The following is a 23,420-nucleotide window of genomic DNA, read 5'->3' on the forward strand; positions in this document are numbered from 1 at the left end:
CAAAAGGTAACTTCCCTTCCAGGAAGGAAAACATAAACAAGCCTTTTTGGAAATTGTATTCCTTCAAAAAGAGAAAGAGGGGGACTTAGATTGTTGACACTGATAGGTCTCATACACTTTAATACACACATAGAATTACCTATGCCAGAACCCTCTCTGGAAAGAGGCTCCAGACACTGATAACAGTGGGGGAGAATTAAAGAAGTGGAGAGAGTGGGGTGAAAAGATTGATGACAAGGAAGATGTTTTTTCACTGTAACCCTCTGAATGGTTAAAGTTTAATACTTTCTATATTTTAATTCTAAAATTGAATATACTTTCTACATTGATAATTCAAGATAATGTTGCAGAATAATCCCCAGCATGTATGTGGTTAATTGCTGTGTGTGGATTGGTCCTGTTACAATACAATGGCTCTACAGTGCAGACAATGATCATGGTATTATAGATGAGGAAACTGAGGTACAGACAGGAGGTGAAGCAACTTGTCATGGTAACACTACTAATAAAGGCAGAACTGGCTATGGACTCCAAAGATTTCAGATTTGGAATCTTTCCTCTTAATTGCTATGTATTCACCTCCTTGCCAAAAAGAAACATACTTATTCCTTGCTCATCAATGAGCCAGGGAAGGGAAAACTGTTCTTTTCTTTTTTTACATGCTTGTCCAGGGCAGTGGGATAGAGACATGATGTCCCCAAATAACCAAGATAGAATTCTCATATGTCAAGTCTGAAGGGCTTTGGGGGTGTTCAAATTGTTTGACTATCAGTTCAACAGCATGGTCTTTAGCAAGGTGCTTGGTCTGAGTCTTGGTAGTTACCACAGTCAGGGAATCAGCTGCAATTTGGAATTCTCTTCTCTCCAGAAACCTTGTCCAAGGAGAGACAGACAAATAAGTGATCACAATAATGATTATGTGAACATAAATGAAAAATAAAGGGTGCATTGAAAGATGGGGATCAAGAACTTTGATTTATACTAGTTGGCCAGGAAGTATATTTAGACATAGTGATGAAGAATAGGAGCAGAAGAGCAAGGAGAAAAAGGAGGTGAAAGGAAGGAAAAATGTTCTATGCTGGTGGAAACAGGCTGTGGAAAAAAACCTCTTGGGGTGAAAGAGAGATATCTATCTGAAGTGAGAAAGGTCTAAAACAAAGGGACTCCAGTTGAATTGGTAACAAAAGGCAAATCATAGAGACTGTGGAAAAGGTTTCATAATCTTCCTGGGAGTCCCTGGTAAGCCACTGGTGATTGTAAATAGGGGTGGAGGTCATATAACTTGAGTAGCTTTTAAAGAAGACCATGGAAGGAAGAGGACGGGACTTAGCAGCCACTGCAGGAAGTGATGAAGAGGGCTGGAAAACTGACTTAGCAGAGGAAGAACGGTAGATACAGTTGGTATCTATGTTCATGGTGTACGACTTCACGAGTGGGGAATGTTTACTGCAAAATAATATTGTGAAACTAAGAGCACAGATGCGAAAATGTTTTGTGAACTGTAAAGTACCCAACAACAACAACAAGAAAAACGTCACTACAGATGAAGACACCAGTTTCTAGAGACGCCCACCTGAGTGCTTAAAGGCAAGAGGAAGGAGTGAAAGCAGTTGGCCTGCGAATTTTTGCAGGGATAACCTGATAGAAAGAAAGGGAGGCTGGTGACTAGGCCTAATCCTCTAGTCAAGTGGATGAAGAGAGTAGCAATATTTAGAATGGCTCTAGTTAATGATCACATCTAGTAAATAGAACCCAGAACCTGTGTAGCAGGTTTCCTCAGGGGATATCAATTAGATCACATGTCAGCTAGATAGTCTCGGGGAATAGCAGGGAGAAGTTTCATAACCAAATGCTCCCTGCTCTGCAATAGGTGACGTTGGGTTCTCCAGGTGTTATTTTAGAGTGGGAAGTAGATATCTAGCAAGGAAAGATAGGATTGAGGGAGCTGCTTTTAGGGTTCCAGGCTTCTTTACAGCACATGATTCTCTTGTCTGTACCCCCTGAAATTCCTTATAGAGCTTGATATCGGGGGAGATCGTGTATGGACATGATTTGCCATCAGAGATCTGGGTGTGCTTTCGAGATCACGTGCCTATTTTTCAGACTCTCCCTATTCTTACCATGATCCCAATTAGTTTCCATGTAAATATCAGGCAGACAGACTTGGTTATATCTTACCACTTTGTGTGTGGCAAAACTCTGATGCTTATTTGAGATATCTGATAGCTGTCTACTAGATAAATTACATTTGTGAGCTAAAATACATTTGCAATGCAAAAGGGTTTCGTTGTAACATTCCCAAACGTATACACAATGTACTTTGAACAAATTCACCCCCTCGATTGGATTTTGTACTTATGTAATTGAAGGAATAGGATACACTTGGCTTTACTGTAACAGAATAACTGGGAGGGAAAATTACTGGATTCTTTGTGATGATTCTTAGCATTACCTTGGGAGGTGAGCCAGGTCTCTTTTGGGTCTCCCATTGCTGATCCTATTTTAGGGCCTTTTAAATGTTCCCTTCCCCCTCCATCTGTCAGACTCAGGACAATACTAATGTTATACTATGCACAGCAGTCACTGCTCATGGCCCTAGCAAGTCAGAGTTCTTTTCCCTCTTTCTTTCTTTTTTTCTTTCTTTCTTTCTTTCTTTCTTTCTTTCTTTCTTTCTTTCTTTCTTTCTTTTTCTTTTTTACTTTTTTTTGTGGGTCTTGGGGCTTGAACTCTGGGCCTGGGCGCTGTCCCTGAGCTCTTCAGCTCAAGGCTACCACCCTACCCTGGGGCTGGGTGCTGTCCCTGAGCTCTTCAGCTCAAGCCATCACCTTACACTTGAGCCATAGCCCCACTTCCCATTTTTTCGTGATTAATTGGAGATAAGTCTCACTGCTTTGTAGTACCCAGGCTGGCTTTAAACCTTGATCCTCAGATCTCAGCCTCCTAAGTAGCTAGGATTACAGATGTGAGTTGCTCTCCTTTCTAAGGTACGCAATTTATCTTCACACACAATTTTATTTTGAACTTTAGAAAGGATGATAAAGGAAAATGGATACTCTACCTGGAAGGGGAAGCAAACCTTTCTGTCCTCTGCCTTATAACAAGTTGTGTTTATGCCAGAGGCATCAAAAGACAAAATCAGCACAAAGCCTCATAGTCTACTAGTTCAAAATCTACCTATCAGGAACTAAATCATGGCAGGTAAAGCACTGCAAAGGGTCAGGGCTTTCTCTAGTGGAGGAAATTGACAGGCTGTGTGATCATAGGATATTCATGTCTTGTGAACAGGTCTTTCTCCCCTAAGCAACCCCCCAAAGCCAAGCCTGATGTTTACCTTCGGCAAGAGGGTCAAGAGTGTGGATCATGAGCTGGAAGATGCTGTTCCTCATGAGACTGTTGTGGAGGGAGGCAGAACTTCCACCTCGCTGGAGACGTGGCTTAACCTGAGCAGAAAAACCAAAGATACTGTTAGTTCTCTGAGATGTATGGATGGGGCATTAAGGATAAGGTTGTCATCTACTTTGTGGTCATTGCCTTGTGTCCCATGATAGCACATGTAATCATACACACAAGTCAATGATTTTCAGAGCATATTTCAAAAGTCCTGGAAGTGGACATGTGGCTGGAGTGGCAGAGTATCAGCCTTGAGTAGAAAAGCCAAGCAAGAGTGCAAGGTCCTGAGTTCAAGCTTCGTTACTGGCTCAAATGTCCTAAGGAATGGCTTTCTCACATTCTTTTCAATAAAATGATATTATTGCTTCAAGCTTTTTAGAGGATTAATAAATTCCAGGCAATGTTCTACGTGCTTTACATCAAGTAAAATGTGTCCAGATTACACGGACAAAAAGCAAAGACAGGAACTTCACATCTGCCTTTCTCAAAGATTACTACTAAATTATTTGATAGTCTCTAAAAAATTTGGATTGAGCATCCTATGGGTAAAATCTCTGAGGAGGTCTATCTGTATATTAATATCCACATTCATATTCACATCTCTATAGACACACACTAAATATCAGCATACCGAACATTTTCCAATGAATGATGAATGATACATAAAGTAAATGATGGGGATGCTAAATTTTTCTCTTTGCCTCCCAAAGGAGCATCTTGTACAACTCCTGGAATACCTCCTCTCTACCTTGGGAACCATTCCTCTAACCTAGAAAGTATTTTGGTGTTTATTCAGCAGCACTTTCCTAGCTTTGCACAAACTCCTGTGAGCCGTCCAAATAAAAGTGATGTTAGAGAGAGGATGAATGAGCTTTCAGAGATGAAGTTCTGCCAATTCATTTTCTCTTATCTTCAAAGGCGAATAATAAAAAATAGCACCCAAAGCCTTCTATATTTCGACAGATATTTTTAATCCTGAATACAAATTTCTTTTTCTCCGTTGATAGATTTTGTGCCTGCTCAGAGGCAATCAAGTTTTATAAGACTGATTTACCCAATATCAATGAATTAATTTCCTATTGAAAATTCAGTTCAAAAGTTAAACATAAAGTTATTTTAAAACTAAAAATTTCATCTCATATTGAGTCTTCTCACCTTCTATATTACAGAGTTTTCTAAAATATTCAACCATACTCCAAACCCAAAGAATAATTTCCCAGGAAAAATCCTGTGAGATGCCATAATTAAATGAATTTGAAAAGAGCTGTATCTTAGACCAATTTATCTTCAGAATTTAAATACACATCTTTGACCACCAAGTTAAATAGTAAGCAAATGGGGTTAAAGGATTTGCTTAGTTGGTACACGCAATCGCCAGGTACTGAGTTCAAGTCTCAGTCTCAGGCCAAAAAAAAAAAAGTAAATAAATGTGGTTAAAGTTGGCTGGGGTGGCTAGTACCTTTAATTCTCAGTCAGCTGGGATGGTGGTGTGGGCCATGTGAGAACCTATTTGAATAATAACTAAAGCAAAGAAGAGCTGGAGGCATGATTCACCACCAAAAATAAACAAGTACAAATAAAAAGGAGAGAGAGATCTGTTTTACCTTGATTAACTTATGAGCAATATTTCTGAATTATTGCACATGCATCCCTGATTTTGTGATGCTCATTAAAATCCTGAAATCCTAAATATGAAATGAGTGTAATGAGTGTAAATGAGTCTGAAAAATGAGTAAAAACCCATCATGAAGTACATGGAAAAGATTGACTTTCTTAGAGTTTCTTAGTGTGATTGTCAGTATATTTGTTATTTTATTAAAAATTATATTCTCGATTGAACAAGATTCAGAGAAGACCCTGAAGGGATTACTTATGCTTCAGCTGTGAATGAGATCATTAGTTCCTGTAAAAGAGAAACAGTGATGAAGGTCGTGTTAATTGAACCATCTTCTCTGAATCTCATATAGTAAGTCTTAAGTTTTTGGTCTGAGCACAGGAGGAAAGATAGGATCCTGAGTATCTTCATAACAAGTCGTTCCAGACCTAAAACTAAAAGTGAGCTTTTTCTTTCTCTCTTTCTCTTTCTCTTTCTCTTTCTCTTTCTCCTTCCTTCCTTCCTTCCTTCCTTCCTTCCTTCCTTCCTTCCTTCCTTCCTTCCTTCCTTCCTCTCTGTGTCTCTGTCTCTGTCTCTCTGTCTCTCTGTCTCTCTGTCTCTCTGTCTCTCTGTCTCTCTGTCTCTCTGTCTCTCTCTCTCTCTCTCTCTCTCTCTCTCTCTCTCTCTTCTGTTTTGAACTCAGAGTCTTATAGTTGCTGGGCTGGAACTCTACCAGTTGGACTATGCCTCCAGCCTGTTTTCTCCCTGATTATTGTTGATAAAAATCCTGCACCCTCAACTCCCAGATGTTCCCCTGAGCTATAATCTGCTTGCTTTAGGCTTCCTGTATTTACTGGGATCACTTGTGTACATCATGGTGTCTAGCTTTTCCCTATGTGAATGGTCTTTTGTCTATAGGATGGCCTCTGTCAAATCAAGATACTCTCTTATAGGCACACATCAGCGCACCCAGCTGTGAGCTGAGAAAGGATCTTGCAAACTTTTCTGCTTGGCTGGCCTTGAATCATGATCCTCTAAATGTCATTCTCTCCAGTAGCTAGCCCCTAGTGTTTGACTTCGTAAAAAATGTAAACGCATTGTGCTATTTTGCTATAGAAGACTCATGATTAAAGTTCAAGATAGTTTATGAGCAAGGCTAGAAGACTTCAATAAAGTTCAAATGCAATCACTAAGGACTGAACACAAAAGTCACAAGGTCATCTGCTTGCCGTGATGCACAATATGAAAGGTGATAGAAGTGTTAATTGGATAGGAAGTGGAAAATGCGATAGTTAATAATTTTCATAGTCATTGCTGTTATAGTTGTTATCTAGAAGAACTCTGCCATGGTATTATACTGACAGAAAAGCTTGAAGCATTCTATCAGGCATTCTATTTATACTGAATATCTAAGTCTCATGCAACATTTCTTTTGATAGGATCAAAAGAAAGTTTCAGTCAAAATGTGTGTGCATGCAGATACCCACACGTACAAAGCAACACTTATCAAGCAGTGATTGTATGTTCTCCCCAACTATCAGCTCAACACCCCTTGGAACAGAAGTTGGAAATTTCTTACTTTTTCAACTGCTATAAAAGGGTCAATTCCAAATTTTGAAACCTGGGACCAAAAATAACTTGCCAGTTAATATCCAGTTGCTACTCATTGTAGGATAGGGTATGGATAGGTCCACTGGATCAAGCCATTCAGATATTCCAAGGGAGAGGATGATTGCTGAGACATAGCCTCCCTTCCTCCCACCCCATCCCCATGCTCTCCACAGGCACAGGAACAAGAAGACAGAGCTACTCCTTCCTACCGGTAGAGCCGGTTCATCCTTGTCCCCGGCTGCAGATGACTGTATAAGAAGAAAAGGCAAAAACAAAAGACAAATAAATATTGAATTACACATACAGTTACATGTAATGATATACATTCATATAGAGTTCCTTTTTCCTGTTCCTAGGATGATCTAAGCCATGATAAGAGGCAAGGTCTGTATATCCCTAGACAACACATAATCATTTATTTAAGCATATGATAATTTTTCCTGAGAAGTCAATGTTGAATGGCCAGCTCAAATGGTCGGTAATAAAGAATAGTGAAATCAATTATAATTCCAGCCATGCAGTGGAATACTATGTCATCAACGACACAAAATTCATAGGCATTAAGATAGAGAAAAGTTTCTAAGACATATTGTTAATTACAAATATTATGTTAAAACTTCATTTCAGCGAGGTGCAGTAGCTCATGTTGAGTAGCTACTCAGGAGGCTGAGGAGCCAGCACAGGCACTAAAGTCCATGGGACTCTTACCTCCAATTAAGCACTAGAAACCTGGAAGTGGTACTGTGGCTAAAGGGGTGGTGGGGTGGTAGCCTTGAGCTGAAGAGCTCAGGGACAGTACCCAGGCCCAGAGTACAAGCCCCATGATATGGATGATCGCACATGGAATTCTGGTTATCCATCTTTTCTTTTTCTTTTTTTTTTTTGTGGGTCATGGGGCTTGACAAGGAGACATTGAGATTCACTGGCAGAGCCATCTGAATGCTTTGCCAACACAGTGTGGAACGCCATCCTGGGACCTCTCCAGCAATGCCTGGGGGTCATGTTCCCTCAGGTTTTGACCACTGCTCTTACCATTTGCCAGCAACCTGAGCAGACATCTAAAATAAAAGTAACTGGAACAGAGTTTGTTTTAGGACCTACAAGCTTCTTCTTTTTTAGGCCCTACCACATATATAGGCCCTACCACATATATCAAATAAAGAGTTGTAAAATGGTCCCACACCACAGAAAAGGTGTCCATCCCTGTGTAAAATTTAGAGAGAATTCTGATCATTCTGAATTTCAAATTATTGGCTGTGTGACACTCATTTAATTTATGACCTCTGTGCTCAAAAAATTGGAATGTGACAAAACTAAGTCCTTGTTTTGGTTTTACATGCAATGCAGTATTTGTTTGTTTGTTTGTTTTTTTGCCAGTCCTGGGCTTGAGCTTGGGCCTGAGCACTGTCCGTGGACTTTCTCAAGGATAGAGCTCTATCACTTGAGCTTCAGCACCACTTCCAGCTTTTTTCTATGTATGTGGTACCGAGGAATCGAACCTGGGCCTTCGTGCATGCTAGGCAAGCACTCTACCAGTAGGCCAAACTCCCGGCCCCGCAATGCAGTATTTTGAGAAGAATAAATTACTTAATGAAAGTGATATTAAATATTTTATACATGTTTAGTTAGACATTTGCTAATCTTGATTTTTGCAGAGATACCTTTCTTGAAATTTTAGAATCAATATAATGTATTCTAGTTTTGAACATTTTTATAGACCAATGGAAAGCTTCTGTGTCTCAGGTAGACAGAAGGACACTAGATTGGTAGTTGAGTTAGCCTATGGACACCATTAAATTTGTCATAGCTCTTAATGAGTTCTGTAAAAACACTCTAAGGAAACACTTTCAATCAGATCTATTCTTTTCATCTGACATAAGTCATGGTAACCCCTCTGCATATCACCTTTATCATAACAATAGAATTGCACAAAAAAGAAAAACAGAGAGAAAATATCTCTGAATATTATCTCTGAAAATATATCTGAAAATATCTCTGGTAATTGAACTCAATGGGAATTTGTTTTTTTTGTTTTCTTTCTTTGCTCTGAAAGGCACCTTATGAGGTTGTTTCTATCTGGTGGGTCCATTCATCTCTCTCTCTCTGTCTCTCTCTGTCTCTCTCTCTCTCTCTCTGTCTCTGTCCCTCTGTCTCTGTCTCTGTCTCTCTCTAAAATATCAGCCAGCTCTCAACAAATGACTCTGTATTTTAGAAAATAATCCTTTAGGAAAATTTTCCAGTGAAGCAAACTCAGCCTCTGAACATACATTGAAATCAACTGTCAGAATATACTTTTCAGTTAGCAAATTTACACCTTGTGGCTAAATGGGAGAAATAATTATGAGTTGATTTGATACTCCAGTGATATCACAGAGCATGAATGAATGGAGTGAGATGAAAAAAAGGAGTAAAATTCAGAAGAACAAAAGTGTTACCAGCTAGGAATTTTCAATTTTTTTTGACAAAAATGTGTACTGAAGTTTATTTTGACCATAATTTTGAATTCTTAAAAATATGTTTAAGAAAATTATTTGAGGAATTAAAAGAATCAAAAATTGTTTTTTAAAAATTATTTTATTTTATTGTTGGGATAGTGTATAGAGGGGGTTCAGTTACATTCATCAGGTAGTGGGTGAATTATTTCTCACACATTGATACCCCTTCTCATGTTTTTGTTCCCTTTTCCCTCCTCCCACCCCATCCCAATCATGGTTTTTTTTTTTTTTTTGGTCAGTCATGGAGCTTGAACTCTGACCCTGGGCACTGTCCCTTAGCTCTTCAGCTCAAGGCTACACTTGAGCCACAGTGCCACTTCCAGTTTTCTGGAAAAGATAAGAGTCTCATGGACTTTAGTGCCTGGGCTGGCTTTGAACCATGATCCTCAGATCTCAGCCTCTGGAGTAGCTAGGATTACAGGCGTGAGCTACCAGCTCCCTCCCAGCTGAAAACTGTCTTTTGGTATGAAAAGAAGAAAAAAAAATCAACCCTGTTGACTTCCTTTTATTTTCCCCCTCATAAGCTAGAAGGATCATAAAATACAATAAGAGGATGAGACATGCCTTGTACAGAGACTACAAAGAAAAAGAAAGGAATATGGAGAAAGGTCTAGAATCCTTTGCAAAACTTCCCACTGTTTAATGTCAACAGAAGTTGACATCATTACTTTTCTTTGAAATAAGAGTTTGCAGACATGAATACATACCAGGTTAAAACATACACATTTAGGTCGATACACAAATGGAAGCAGAGTCCACTTAAAATGTCTTTCCAGCCGGGCGTGGTGGCTCACACCTGTCATCCTAGTTACTCAGGAGGCTGGGATCTGAGGATCAAGGTCCATAGCCAGCCCGGGCACAAAAGAACCTGGGATTCTTATCTCCATCGAACCTCTAGAAAACGGGAAGTGGGGCTTGGCTCAAGGGTATGGTGATGGCCTTGAGCTGAAGAGCTCAGGGACAGTGCCCAGGCTAAGTTCAAGCTCCATGATCCACAGGAAAAAAAAATGTCTTTCCATTTTCCTTTTATATCACTCTGTTGGGAAGTGGGATCAGTGCCCTTACGTGGGCTGGTGGCTTCTGATGCTCACCTCCCTTGGACTTGCATGCTGAATGGCTGCACAATCCTGTCACCATCCTGCAGTTTGTATTAGAGGTTCAATTTTTAAGGGAGCTTTCATTACATTGGAAATGACAAGTGGTGGCTGGGGGCTGGGTTGGCCTCAGTGTCATGATTTACTTTCACATTCATTGAATATCTGGAGAGTTTATTCTACTGTATGCTATAGAAAGCTTCCACCCCCCCCTTTTTTTTTTTGCCAGTCCTGGGCTTGATCTTAGGGCCTGAGCACTGTCCTTGGACTTTCTCAACACTAGAGCTCTACCACTTGAGCTTCAGCACAACTTCTGGTTGTGGTACCGAGGAATCGAACCCAGGTCTTCGTGCATGCTAGGCAAGCACTCTACCACTAGGCCAACATCCTGGCCAACTGCCCACTTTTTTTGAGAAGAAAATTGAAAAGACTTTAAGGACTAATCTTGGCATTCTTATTGTGCATCCTTTTTAAATCTTTTTTCATTTTAACACCACGCATTTTACAATTTTAATCATCCCATTTTATCATCCAATTTTAATGCCATCTATTATTGCTTGATATAGTCTAATGCATCAGAAACTATCCATTTGGGCTACAGTAATTTGAAAGCCCAGCTCCTGGTGGTCAGTTTGAAGATGATGCCAGGTATAGGCAAGTTTTATTATATTAGTCTCCAGTATACATAGCAATTTTTCATGATTAATGAACAGAATCCACAAATTAGACCCTGAATAATCCCAAACTGCACCTCTGGCGCCCCAAAGCAAGCTGCCCCTCTTTCTATAACAACACAACTTCTACTAGGCCAGCATGTGTGCAATACGTCTTTTACTTATAAGAGAATTCTGCAATTCAAATCTTTGTTCAGTCTATCCCATCTCACCCAGCTCCACTGCCCCCATCTTTTCCTTAAATTGAACAACTGGAATGATGTCATTAATATCTGTGTCTTTCCTGGTAAAATCCCATTCTCTATGGGACTTCTGCTACTTATTTCCTGATTGTTTTAAGTGTGTCCAGATTTTGCCCAGATGATAAAATAAATAATGCACTTTGAAGTACTTGTTTGGACTGAAATCATTCTCAAGTCCTTCAGTCATCTCTCTTCCTTTGACCCTGGACAGCCACTAGTTGAGAAATAGTTTTACTGAATATGATATAACTTTGTTCAAAACTTTATTGTACATATAGGACCCAATTATCATCTCTACTTATTAAAACCAGGCAAATATCTCAAGCAAATATCTCAGGACCACTCAAGAAGAAACTTGCATGCCCTGTTTTCTCTGACTAGTAATTACCACTTGTAAATCACACAAAGACATCATTGTTCCCACATAGGTTTTATATTTCAGGAGACAAGTGTATAAAGTAAGGGTTGATTTTCTAGGTGAGTGGCTTGGCATCCACTACAGATGGAAGATAAGTAGTTTGTCAGGAAAGTTCAGCAGTGACTATTAAATTGCATTACTATAGTCTTCTATTAAGTCTTGAAAGATGAATTAATAGGTCAAAGACCAAGGGGGCACTATTAAGCCCATGGAGAGACATTTAAAAGGTATTATGAAGATAATTGAAAAGAAATATGCAAGTGATTAAAATATTAACCTCAATTTTTAAATAGTATTAATTTTAACATCTTAAAAATCGAAAGGCTGAGTGAAGGATTTCTTGAATGGCTGGATTTTCACTTAAAAAGTTAATATGAAGGTGTGAAATCGTGTCTTCATTTTATTTCACTACATTTTTGTATAATAAACAAAAATATTCAAAATATTCTCCTAAGACAATAAACCTCAAAGTCTTTGGGGGAAGACTTAGACATCTAAAGCCTAAAATCTAAAAGGAGGGGGAACCCTATCGCCTATCATCTTTGCTAGATGGAAAGCCATTTCCCTCTCCCTTCATTTACATGTCTTATCATGTTCCCACAACATTAAAGATTAAATAAATTCCCACAGGAAAAATAGACTAAGAGATATAAATTCAAATTTTTCTATGGGTTTCTGGGTAATTGCCCTACAATCTCAGTTCTTCAGGAAAGCAAGAATCTTAGATTAACAGGGTGCTAAATCTGGAAGTAAAGAACGTAGGACTACCTACTTTACAATCATGTTTTATGGGGCTGGGAGTTTGGCCTAGTGGTAGAATGCTTGCCTAGCATGCACGAAGACCCGGGTTCGATTCCTTGATACCACCTACTTAGAAAAAGCCAGAAGTGGTGCTGAGGCTCAAGTGGTAGAGTTCTAGCCTGGAGAAAAATCCAAGGATAGTGCTCAGGCCCTGAGCTTAAGCCCAGGACTGGCAAAAACAAAAACAATTGTTTTATCCAGATCTGGGATGGAGTGAAAGGGCAGAAATGATTTAAATAAGAAGATCTACATAAGATTCCTCCTACAACAGTCTCACATTTCAGAAATAGACCATTTTGGTCATTTATTTGAACAGTCTTCATGATCATGAAATATTTGGGACAGTGGAAAGATGCTTGCAAGTAGGTAAATTGAAGGGATGGGTGGGGTTGGGGGAGATGGGAGAGAATGATGAAAGTGGTGACCTTGGTGATGACGCATTATGCTTATAAACTGACATGTCGAATTGAAACTCCTTTGTACAAGTACTTAAAGGCTATCGCAAGTAAATAAGTAAATAAATTTTATTCTAAAAATTAGAAAAGGAAGTAGAAATATCTCCAAAGAAAGGAGTGAAGGAGAAATTGCCCAAGATAGTTGAACAGGATTTTGCCTTTTGAATAACTGCATACAAGAAAAAAAATAAAATAGGATGAGGAGTATTGTCACAGGGAATTCAGGCTAAGACTGTGGGGCTCATTCCCACAGTCTGTGTTCTTGGCAAGTCACTTCAATTCCTTCATTAGTTAATTCTATCATCTGTAAAAATAGATAATGATAGTACCTAATTCAGAGGGTTTTTATGAGGATTAAATGGGTCAATACATATAAAGTGCTTAGACCAATGTTGGGTACATAAACATTGGGTGTTAGGAAAAGAATGGCAAATCACATATTAAAAAATGTAGTCTCATGCTATCAGTTGGATTCGGGAATAGGGCAGCGTCTGAGCAAAGCAGGCTCAGCAGTGAGGATGTTTAGCATTTCATAAGACACTAGAGGATGGCCATGTGGGCATGTCCCAGCTTGGCAGCTGTGGCAGGGCAAGTGACACAACTTATTTTATGTCCTTGACTTCTGACCACTGACCTGTTCCACAAATTAGCACCTTACAAACAACACTGGCTCGGTCAGTACCACATATTTCCTGTGACTTACTGACCTGGTTTGATCAGTAGATTTTCTAAATGTAGAAAATTCTCTGATATTTGTGCATATGTTCAGCGTAAGCCCCTGTGTCCCTACTGAAAGTCATGATTTGACTGAAGAATGAAATAAAGCCCCCTCACAACTTTGAAAATACCTTCATCCCATGAGATGCAACTTGTCAGAAAGACAGGAAGATATATCTATTGAAATTTACTCTGAGATTGCTTGAAAACTCAGTTTGGGAATCCACAGTAAGGCAAAGGTGCCACTATAGTGTCAGGATACAGTCCTGGACCATCATTGACAAACTTATACAACTGTATACACCAGTGTCTCCAAACTATATTGATTATATCCATTATCAGAAACATTTTGAACAAAGATGATATTCTGATGTAAATCTACACTAGCATCTGTCTGTCTGTCTGTCTCTATGTACCTATCTATGTATAACTAACTGTCAATAATTAAGTCAATAGCACTTTCTTTCTTTCTTTTTCTTTCTTTCTTTCTTTCCTCCTCCTCCTCCTCCTCCTCCTCCTCCTCCTCCTCCTCCTCCTCCTCCTCCTCCTCCTCCTTCTTTTCTTCTTTTTGTCAGTTGTGGGGCTTTAACTCTGTGCCTGGGCACTGTCCCTGAGCTCTTCAGCTCAAGGCTACTACACTACCCCTGGAGCCACAGCACTACTTCTAGTTTTCTAGTGGTTAACTGGAGATAAGAGTCTCACAGACTTTAGTGCTTGGGCTGGCTTTGAACCTTGATGCTCAGATCTCAGCCTCCTGTTTTTTTTAAGCTAAAAATGAATACAAGTCCTAAAATTTCTTCTTGCCATCTGAATAGGCATCACATGCATTCCACTGGGGTATTACCACAAATCTTTAAATAGTAGTTCTTCAAATGCCTTCCACAAAATTAGCATGCGATGTTCTTTCCCATAGCCTCACCAGTACAGGAAGTTGTATGTTCCTCCACAATAGTATTCATATCTGCGTCTTCCAAAGTCCCTGCTTGTGGCTACTTAAAATGCCATCAGCTGGCATGGGTGCATGAGCTACACAGGCACCCGGAGCTGTGGCCTCTCTGTCAGTAAAGGATCCACTGCCCTCTCCCCAAATGAATCATAGCAAATAGGTGGGTTCAGCCCATCAAAGACAGAAATACTTGTGGAAAGCTCAATATATGCCAAGTGTTATGTATATATTAACTTATTGAATTATAATAATAAGTATTGTACATGAGGACTCTGAGGCTGAAGAAGTTTGCCTCATTAATCCATGACCATAGATAGAGTAGTATAAGAGGAGTAGTATAAGGCAAAGCCTGGCTCTTAGGCAGCTCAACTCCAGATTTTTCTGAAGTGTTGGGTAAACAAGAATGTAGAATTTTCCTTGCAGTGACATGTGGTGAGAAGGTTGCAGGCAGAACACCTCCACATGCAATAAAAATATGAAGAAGTATTTATGAACTTTGACCTCCAATAGAGGACAGGTAATGGCTAAGAATTTGGAATGACAGGTTTTGTATTCATTTGGTATATTTTTGCTTTGTTATATTTGTGTTTTAGTACTTGGCAGTAGAGGAAGTAGGGAAGTTCTTTTCTTATTCTTTGTCTCTTTCAGCACATTTATTTTAGACTTACAACTATTATGGTGTGTGTGTGTGTGTGTGTGTGTGTGTGTGTGTGTGTGTGTGTCCTGAGCACTGTTCCTGGGCTTTTGTGCTCAAGACTAGTGTTCTACCACTTGAGTCACAGCTCTACATCTGCCTTTTGATTGTTAATTAGAAATAAGAGTCTCATGGACTTTTCCATGCAGGCTGTCTTTGAATCATAATCCTCAGATCTCAGTTTACTATGTAGCTAGGATTACAAACATGAGCCACCAGCACTCAACTGTTAGGATTTAAAAAATATAATTTTAGCTCTTGAAGATCATGGAGGACCGTCTTATAACCTTCAGAATAGTATTCCCTGTTATCACTCTTTTTTATTTCTGTACACTTTGTCTTATATATCAGCTTGTCTGCCTTGGAGAAGGGAAGGGGAATCACAGAAATGATGGGACAAAGAGTGAACCGATGAAACAGTGACACTCGTTAGATACTGTGTTGGAAATGAACTTGACAACTTCTTGAGGGGGAGGGGGCCAAAGGAGGGGAAGTGGGAAAAATGAGGGAGGGGATAACTGTTAAAAAAGAATGGTACAGTGTAAATTTTCCTTTCCATATATCAAGTTGACTTGCACTAAGAAGTCAACAGCTGATCAGTGAGTGGGGAAAGGACTCTCTAGGGCCCCCACTTATCATTGTGGCTAGAGATAGGCTAGTCTTCAGGTAATTTCTGACATTTAAGGGACCATTGACGTTGTTTTGTTTCAAAGAAATAACAAGCTCAAGCAAGCAAGCAAGCAAGCAAGAAAGAAGGAAAGAAGGAAGGAAGGAAGGAAGGAAGGAAGGAAGAAAGGAAAAATCATTTACAGTGTTTGAAGACTCAGTAATATATACATTGATTAGCAATGTTGTAAATAATAAAAACCTATCTGTCCATTTAGCAATATTTTAGAGCATTGATTGTATGCATAATGTATTTCAGGCACTACTCTAGATTTTACAGACTTAGATGTGTCCTAAACAGAACAAAAATAATGGAAGTAAAAAGGACTAGAGACAAATGGAAGAACTGTCTAGCAAGCACAAGGTCCTGTGTTCAACCCCAGTACTGTAGTAGACTGCATCTACTAAAGTATAAATTCAACATATAGCGGTCTTTAATTCATTGAATAGATGCTTAAAGTGGCTTGTGTCTCTGATAAAACTAGAAGTGTGATTTTCCACAATAATATTGGAAACAAAGTTTCTTGCCAATTTTTTTTAAAAATACATTTTCAAAGACTTAAGAGCTCAAAAGGGTAAGAAACATCGAGGTCCCGGAGAAAAAGACTATTATAAAGTTAATGCAATATAATGTAGTAATTTTGATACATGTAATTAATTTTTTTTTGTGGGCCATGGGGCTTGAACTTGGCCTGAACTCTTCAGCTCAAGGCTCTCGCCCTACCCCTGGGCCTGGGCATTGTCCCTGAGCTCTTCAGTTCAAGGCTACCACTCTACCCTTGAGCCAACCTCACTTCCCATTTTCTAGGAGTTAACTGGAGATAAGAGTCTCAGGTTCTTTCGTGCCAGGGCTGGCTTTGAGCCTTGATCCTCAGATCCTGAGACCTGTAGTCTCAGGACTACAGGTGTGAGCCACCACACCTGGATAGTAATTAATTTTTATATTTATCATCTTCTAGATATAAAAGAATATCTTTAGGAATAGAAATAGTAACTTCTGATCCTGGAAATCATATTGGCACCATGTTCTGATCCTTCAAGACCCTGACACAATTTTTATAACCTGAAAGAAAAATATAGACACAAGATTTGCTAAATTTAGTTTTGACATTTCTAGAATGCAAATGAACCTCATATCCAGTGTAAATATTTAATAGTATGAATGCAAATAAGTCAACTTGAGGAAAACAGCAAGAGGCACAAGTAATAAGCATTGGAGAATTTTTGTTGAGAATGTACTTCTATTGAAAATTGGTTCTACCTCTTGATTTGTATTCAAGAGAGGCCAGGAGGCAGCTAAAATCATACATGCCACAGATAGGAGTTTTAAAAGTGGGGCACAACTCTTCATTCTGCAGACTGGTTAGCTATTCGCATGTCCCATTCACACTGTTTCTTCTTTCCTATTCATTACTTTATGTTGTACATCGTATCTCTCTCTTCTGGGGGCACAGATCATATCTATTTCAGTTTATATAACTCTATGGCACCTCACCCAGAGGTGTTAGATGCTTAATAATGCATATTTTAATAATAAATAAGTTCAGTTATTCATACATATTTATATTTAATGAGCCAATCTGGTCAATTATAGTGAGGCTAGAAGGCAAAAATTTTTTTCTCAGCTCAGCATGGATCTGTGTCACTTTTTTTTGACTTAAAAAAAATCAGTCCGGGGGCTTAAACTCAGGGTTTGAGCACTTTTGAGCTTCTTTTGCTCAAGGCTCTATCATTTGAGCCACAGCTCCACTTTAGGCTTTTTGGTAAGTTTACTGTAGATAGGAGGTTCATCAGCTGGGTGCTGGCGGCTCACGTCTATAATTCTAACTACTCAATAGGCTGAGATCTGAGGATTGCTGTTCAAAGCCAGCTTTGGCACTAAAGTTCGTGAGACTCTTATCTCCAATTAATCACTAGAAAACCTGAAGTGCACTGTGGCTCAAGGGGTAAGGTAATAACCTTGAGCTGAAGAGCTCAGGGACAGTGCCCCGGCCAGGGTTCAAGCCCCATGACAAAAAGAAAAACAGAGGTTCATGAACTTTCCTGTCTGGGCTGGAGTTGAACCATAATCCTCACATTTCTAGCCTCCTGAGCATCTAGAATTACAGGCATGAACCACTGATGCCCAGTTTTTTAATTCCCCTTGACTTTTGATGCTGTTAATATCCCAGTACTTGGTGCATCATTCTCTTTCAAACTATCAGGAATATGTACTTCTGACAGGCCACTATTTTCTCATCTTGGTGGAAATGCAATGATGTCAAATCTCCCTTCTTAGAACTGCTCTTTTAGATAGGATCATTTCACATTATTCTTGATTGCATATGTATACTGAATTGCTTGCTTCACTGAAATGAGAGATAGTGTCTTGTATATTGGATAGGATCATTTCACATTATTCTTGATTGCATATGTATACTGATTTGCTTGCTTCATTGAAACAGTAAGCTTTTGAGAGATAGTGTCTTGTATATTGCATATATATTGAGATTCATACTGATATTCAATATCAGTTGATATTTTCATTGCTTGTTGCAAGTGGTGGGACCAGAGCTTTGCAGGGAAACAAGCTTTCTCAAACAGGAAACTTACAATGAGCAAATAGAGAATGAGGTAGGGGATCCAGTGTAAGGGTTTACATCCACAGAAATAGTTTGAATTGTATAACACAGTCTTTTTTTTGCAATTCCTAGGGCTTGAACTCAGGGTCTGGGCACTCTCCTTGGACACTTTTTGTTCAAGGCTAGCACTCTGTCACTTGAGCCACAGTGCCACTTCTGGCTGTTTCTTGGTAGGAATCGAATCCACGGCTTTGTGCATGCTACCTGAGCAGTCTTACAACTAGGCTATGCTCCTGGCCCTAGCACAGTCTTTTTCTTTTTCCTTTTTAAAAAATTGTCAGGGTAATGTATAAAAGAGTTACAGTTACATTCACCAGGTAGTAGGTGCATTACTTCTCACACATTGATACCTTTTCTCATGTTTTTGTTCCCACTTCCCTCCCCCCACCCTTCCCAATCATCTTGTCTCCCCCCTTTCCTTTCCTATTTCAAATAAACAAATAAATGTATATACAATATACCAGGTAACAAAGTCAGATACAGTAACAATATGAGATTAAACATAAGAGCAAAAAAAGAAGAGAAATAACAGCACATTAAAAACAACAATCACACAAGATAAAGCTCTTGTTTCCATACCCTAGAGATCATTCATTTAGTCTCATCCTATATAACCTTATGTACCTAGGTTTTGAGCTATTGTAATCATAATTACAAATGAGGGAAACCATTGAGCCTATGTTCCTATGGGTCTAGCTTACTTCACTTAATATGATTTTTTCCAAATCATTCAACTTTCCTACAAATGGGGTGATGTCATGCTTTCTGATGGCAGCATAGAATTTCATTGTATATAAGTACCATATCTTCTTCATCCAGTCATCTACTGAGGGGCATCTAGGTTGGTTCCATATCTTACCTATAGTAAATAGTGCTGCAATGAACATCTTTGTGCTTGTGGCTTTAGTATGATCTTGTTTCTGGACATTTGGGTAAATGCCACGGAATGTGATTGCTGGATCATAGGGGAGCTCTATGTTTAGTCTTGAGGAACCACCCTACTGCTTTCCATAGTGGTTGAATGAGTTTACACTCCCACTAACAGTGTAGTAGTGACCCCTCCTGGTCACATCCCTACCAGTATCTGTTGTTAGATTTCTTGATCATGGCCATTCAAACTGGAGTGAGGTGGAATCTCAAAGTTGTTTTGATTTGCATTTCTTTTATGGCTAGAGATGTCGAGCATTTCTTCATGTGTCTATAGGCTATTCTTTATTTCCTCTTCAGAGAAGTCTCTCTTTAAGTCTTTAGCCCAACTTTTTTTTTTTTGCCAGTCCTGGGCTTGAGCTCAGGGCCTGACCACTGTCCTTGGACTTTCTCAAGGCTAGAGCTCTACCACGTGAGCCTCAGCACCACTTCTGGCTTTTTTTTTTCTATGTATGTGGTGCTGAGGAATCGAACCCAGGTCTTAGTGCATGCTAAGCAAGCGCTCTACCACTAGGCCAAACTCCAGGCCCATTAGCCCAACTTTTAATGGGATGGTTGTTTGTTTGAAGATTTGTTTTGGAGAGATTCATTTTTTTGAGCTGTTGGTATATTTTAGAAATGAGGCATTTGTCTGTTGTATGGTTGGTGAAGATCTTCACATACATTGATACCCTTTCTCATGTCTTGGTTCTGGGTCTTTATTAAGAAAGTTTCACCCTGTGCCAAGGAGACCTAGTGTATCTCCTATTCCTTCTTGTAAAGTTTTCAGTGCATCTGCTTTTACGTCCAGGTCTTTGATCCATTTGGAATTAATCCTGGTGCAGGGTGACATAGAAGGATCCAACTTTAGTTTTCTGCATGTAGCTTCGTCTTAATTGTAAAAACTTCTTTGTTTAGATCCCTGGGATCTATTGTGAGTATACTTTCAGTTGGAAGCCAATCTTCCTTTTGGTGGCTCGGTTGGAACTGAAGCACTAATAGCAGAGATGAATTCTGATGTGTATATCACTAGTGGTTTATGAGAATCTTATCATGTAATTACTTGCCACTGTAGAATTTCTTCTGCAAAATAATTGTACTTATATTTTCCTATTTTGTAATTGTTTGCTATTTTAATGTCAAGGCTGGAAAATCCATTGTCTAGTCTTATGCCTGATGCTAGGTCTTGAAGATAGACATTCTCCAGTTCTATCTTGTTCTTTTCTTTTTTACAGAAATCTTAGTAGTTTTATTGTTTATGTTCAGTTAAGCATATGATAGATGCATATCCATCTATCATTTTTGTATAAGGTAAGATTAGTTTTTTCTTTTAGTATCTTTAATAAACCAGTCCAAGCATATTTATTTTCTTTTGTTTTCTAGGTATATTTTAGTTTTAATTGATATAGTCATTGTATCCAGTTATGGGGCACAGTATGACTTTTCAAATACTTAGTGGGTATGTAATTATATAATATTAGGTCAGAACATCTAGTGTAGCCATGAGAAATTAGAATATTTGGTCATGATTTATTTTTGTTCATGGATATTCCATTGTTACTATACTCATTTTAAAGATTAAAAGGAAGATTGAGTGAGGTTAAGTAACATATCAAGTTATACAGGCAGTATGAAAGGAGCTGGGATTGAAATTCAGGCAACTTAACTTGAAGCCACATGGGTACTTTTTGCAGTGGTAAGGATTGAACCTAGGGCTTTGTGCATGCTTGGCAGATATAACGATGGGTCCTTAATGCCAATATGTACCTGATCCAAGGTACCACTGTTTTTACCCAAGTAGACATAAAAAGACACCTTGAACACTGAATTTCTCTTTTGTCCTGGATGGCAAAATTTATTCAAGGAGCATAAGCCCTCTAATCTTCGAACTATTTAAGGAAACATCAAGCTTTAAGACATTAGCTTTGCTTCAAACAAAAAGTACATGATTAAAAAAGAAACCACAATGTTTAGTGTCATAAATCCCTCTAATGTTTCTTTCTTTCTTTCTTTCTTTCTTTCTTTCTTTCTTTCTTTCTTTCTTTCTTTCTTCCTTCCTTCCTTCCTTCCTTCCTTCCTTCCTTCCTTTCTTTCTTTCTTTCTTTCTTTCTTTCTTTCTTTCTTTCTTTCTTTCTTTCTTTCTTCTTTCTTTCTTTTTCTTGCCAGTCCTGTGGCATCAGCTCAGGGCCTAGGCACTGTTCCTGAGCTTCTTTTGTTCAAAGCTAGCACTCTACCACTTGAGCCACAGTGCCACTTCCAGTTTATTCTGTGTATGTGGTATTGAGGAATCAAACCCAGGGCTTCATGCATGCTAGACAAGCACTCTACCACTCTGCCACCTTCCCAGCCTTCCCTCTAATCTTATGAAGGAAAAATTTACCTAATCTTAAAAGTGCAAAAAAAAATAGAAAGGAAATTGAGATATGTCACTATCTGAAGTACTCAGTTCATACAGATGAAATAGCAATGGACTGACAAGGTTGGAATTTCAGACTCAGAGTTAAAATCCTGGTTATAGACAGTAGCTGTGTCTCCTAAGGAATATCTTATCTGTTATCTGACAACACAATAGAAATTTTGTGCAATTGAAAACAGGTGTACCCTCATAGTAACAGAAATGGAGAAAACGCACTCTGTAAATCCTCATTTTATTACTGTCAAATAGAGCCAGGAGGTACCCACAGTAGAATAAGCACCATCTTCTTGGCCAAATCTACAGTATTATTTTCAGTGCTGGAATTAAAAATCTGTTAGGAGAAAATGACAGGAGAGCAGACTTCCCTCATAAAAAACTGGTCTAATTACTGCTGGGCTAAGCTCTGATTTTGGCAATTGGGAATATCCTATAATTCTGGAAACTTCACTTTGTAGCAGGCCTTACTGTGCAAGCTTATTACTCAGAGAACATTTTAAATACTGATAGTAATCATATAATGTTGCAGGGTATTGATGTTGAAAGCTGACTACTTCTGAAATTACAGTAACATTAGATATAGGAATTTGCAATGAAAAATACTGTACTAGCTAATGGAAAAATGGTGCTCATCAATTGAGAAAAAGAAATCCAGTCCAGAAGGGAAGGATAGTCTTGAGGCTGACATTTCTCTCAAAGTAATGGATTTGTGTTCATTCTTCAATATTTATATAAAAAAAGATTTTGAACAAGGAAAATGTTTAGAACAGTCACATTTCTACAAGCTACAGTCTATCATTAGTACATTTTCAATACTTGTTTTGTCATATAGTTATATATTTATGTTTTTCTAAATAATTTTAAACTAAACAGTAGATGCCATGTTACCTTTACCTATAAACTCTCATCTCCCTCACCCCCCTGCTGGGATTGAATCCAGGGTTTTGTGCATGCCAGGCAAATTACCATTTGAGCTAGGTCCTCTAGTCTTTTTTTTTCTTTTAATTTTGCTTTTGAGACTGGATTTTCCCTCCCCCCACTATTTTTATTTGAGTTGTTCTTGAACTTTTGATCCTCCTGCCTCTGCCTCCTGAGTAGCTAAAATTGTAGGTATGTGCCACCAGGCCCAGCCCTAAGCATTTTACATATTTCCCATGGAATCATTTAACTACTGAATATACATTTTACATGAATGTACAGTAATAAGTGACATGTTGCTCTAGCATATATCAATAATTTCTAATGCAGTTTTCATTTTCTTTATAACATGTTCAGTTTTGTATATGGCTATACTTTTGTTTCAAAACTAGTCATTAAGTACATATAAATTATATATACATTGTAGGAAATCTCTTTTCTTCTCTATTTTCCCACTAATCCATGAGATTAGCAAAAATCATTTCATCCCATGCAAACATTATTCTAGACACAGGTACTCATTTGTGAACTGCTTTGTGGTATTAACTTATGGTGGTGGATAATGTCATCCACACAGCTTTAAACACAAGCGCTAGTTTTTATTTATTTTTTAATGTTTTTGTGATGGCACTTGTGCTTGAGTTCAGGGTCTAGGTGCTATCCATTAGCTTTTTTTCACTTTATTTTTTATTGTCAGGATAATGTACAGAGGGGTTACAGTTATATTTGCCAGATAGTAGGTGCATTACTTCTCACACATTGATA

General features: G+C 38.6%; 1 protein-coding gene across 5 annotated transcripts in view; it reads right to left on the reverse strand.

Moving 5' to 3' along the window:
- Slc24a2 (solute carrier family 24 member 2) overlaps nt 1–23,420 on the reverse strand; it is a 233,696-nt gene that overhangs the window by 84,171 nt on the left and 126,105 nt on the right. For 4 of the 5 annotated variants that reach the window (XM_090330047.1, XM_090330050.1, XM_090330048.1 and 1 more), the window contains exons 3-4: nt 6,805–6,843; nt 3,332–3,440 (exon numbers count right to left, since the gene is read on the reverse strand). In XM_090330047.1, coding sequence (XP_090186173.1) covers nt 3,332–3,440; nt 6,805–6,843 — 148 coding nt within the window. The remainder of the gene's footprint in view (nt 1–3,331; nt 3,441–6,804; nt 6,844–23,420) is intronic. The other variant, XM_090330049.1, reaches the window with a different exon arrangement.

This window comes from Megascapheus bottae, chromosome 3, assembly GCF_031878675.1.
Source record: "Megascapheus bottae isolate mThoBot1 chromosome 3, mThoBot2.hap1, whole genome shotgun sequence".
Taxonomy (NCBI): domain Eukaryota; kingdom Metazoa; phylum Chordata; class Mammalia; order Rodentia; family Geomyidae; genus Megascapheus; species Megascapheus bottae.